Source organism: Cystoisospora suis (assembly GCF_002600585.1).
Source record: "Cystoisospora suis strain Wien I chromosome Unknown contig_300, whole genome shotgun sequence".
NCBI classification, from domain to species: Eukaryota; Apicomplexa; class Conoidasida; order Eucoccidiorida; family Sarcocystidae; genus Cystoisospora; species Cystoisospora suis.
Genome location: NW_027153101.1, coordinates 1 through 367, shown reverse-complemented (window position 1 = coordinate 367; position 367 = coordinate 1). Strand labels below are relative to the sequence as shown.

Here is a 367-nt window from a genome sequence, read left to right as displayed (position 1 = left end):
GCGCAGTGTCGCCTCGGCCGATTCACATGCTCCTACCCGAAAGAAATCACCCCAACAACAATGTTCCCCTACAAGAATCATCACCTGGTCTTCGGTTCTCATTGCATCTTGCTCCAACTGCGCCATGAGCCGGAGTGCCCGATGAAGCTTGCCCGGAAGCGTCAGGCAATCCTCCAGCCACTGCTCCACCGGATCCCCCATGCTGCCGCCAACGCTGAGTTCTGGTACTGTAGGGTCAAACGTACAAGAAATTTATGACTTCAGGGGCCCTACTACAGGACTAGTATCGAGCCAGACCGCTGACCCAGCTGCAGCGGGATGTGTCAGTCCACATCCTGTTGCGCTTGGTGTAACCAGAGTACACAGT

The 367-nt window shown here is 55.6% G+C and overlaps 1 protein-coding gene across 1 annotated transcript in view; it reads right to left on the bottom strand.

Annotated features, from left to right (window-relative positions):
• Nucleotides 1–367, bottom strand: part of CSUI_000783 (phd-finger domain-containing protein) — a gene marked incomplete at its 3' end in the record, with an annotated part of 3626 nt that extends 3259 nt beyond the window's left edge. The window contains exon 1 of the mRNA XM_068060990.1: nt 85–367. Within this exon, the coding sequence (XP_067927034.1) occupies nt 85–201 (117 nt within the window). The remainder of the gene's footprint in view (nt 1–84) is intronic.